The sequence below is a fragment of the Nestor notabilis genome, unplaced genomic scaffold, assembly GCF_000696875.1.
Source record: "Nestor notabilis isolate BGI_N333 unplaced genomic scaffold, ASM69687v1 scaffold30493, whole genome shotgun sequence".
In the NCBI taxonomy this organism is placed as follows: domain Eukaryota; kingdom Metazoa; phylum Chordata; class Aves; order Psittaciformes; family Psittacidae; genus Nestor; species Nestor notabilis.
The window spans coordinates 3,309-3,564 of NW_009922873.1; the positions used below are offsets into that span (position 1 = coordinate 3,309).

At 60.9% G+C, this 256-nt stretch overlaps 1 protein-coding gene across 1 annotated transcript in view; it reads right to left on the reverse strand.

Moving 5' to 3' along the window:
• The window catches only part of LOC104403635 (chromosome unknown open reading frame, human C1orf226), a gene marked incomplete at both ends in the record, with an annotated part of 351 nt that extends 98 nt beyond the window's left edge, over positions 1 to 253 (reverse strand). Inside the window, one exon of the mRNA XM_010011855.1 lies at positions 109 to 253. Coding sequence (XP_010010157.1) covers positions 109 to 253 — 145 coding nt within the window. The remainder of the gene's footprint in view (positions 1 to 108) is intronic.
• Positions 254 to 256: the final 3 nt, after the last annotated feature.

Consider the following 256-nt stretch of genomic DNA (forward strand, 5'->3'; position numbering starts at 1 on the left):
GGGAAAAGCATCCAGCCCTACAACCCTGCAAGCACAGAGAAGTCACATATGGCCCCATGCTGAGGCCCATCCAGACTGTTCCAATGGCCTCATTGAGGGAACACTCACCCGTCCTCGCTAGTTGGCTGTCCCGTGCCCAGAATGGCACCAGCGCTGGCATTCACCTCCATCACTCCCACAACGGGGAGGCCACCCGGCTCCTTGCGGCGCAGGAGATCATTCACCTTGGCCCCCATGGCCTTGCCCAGGTTGCGGA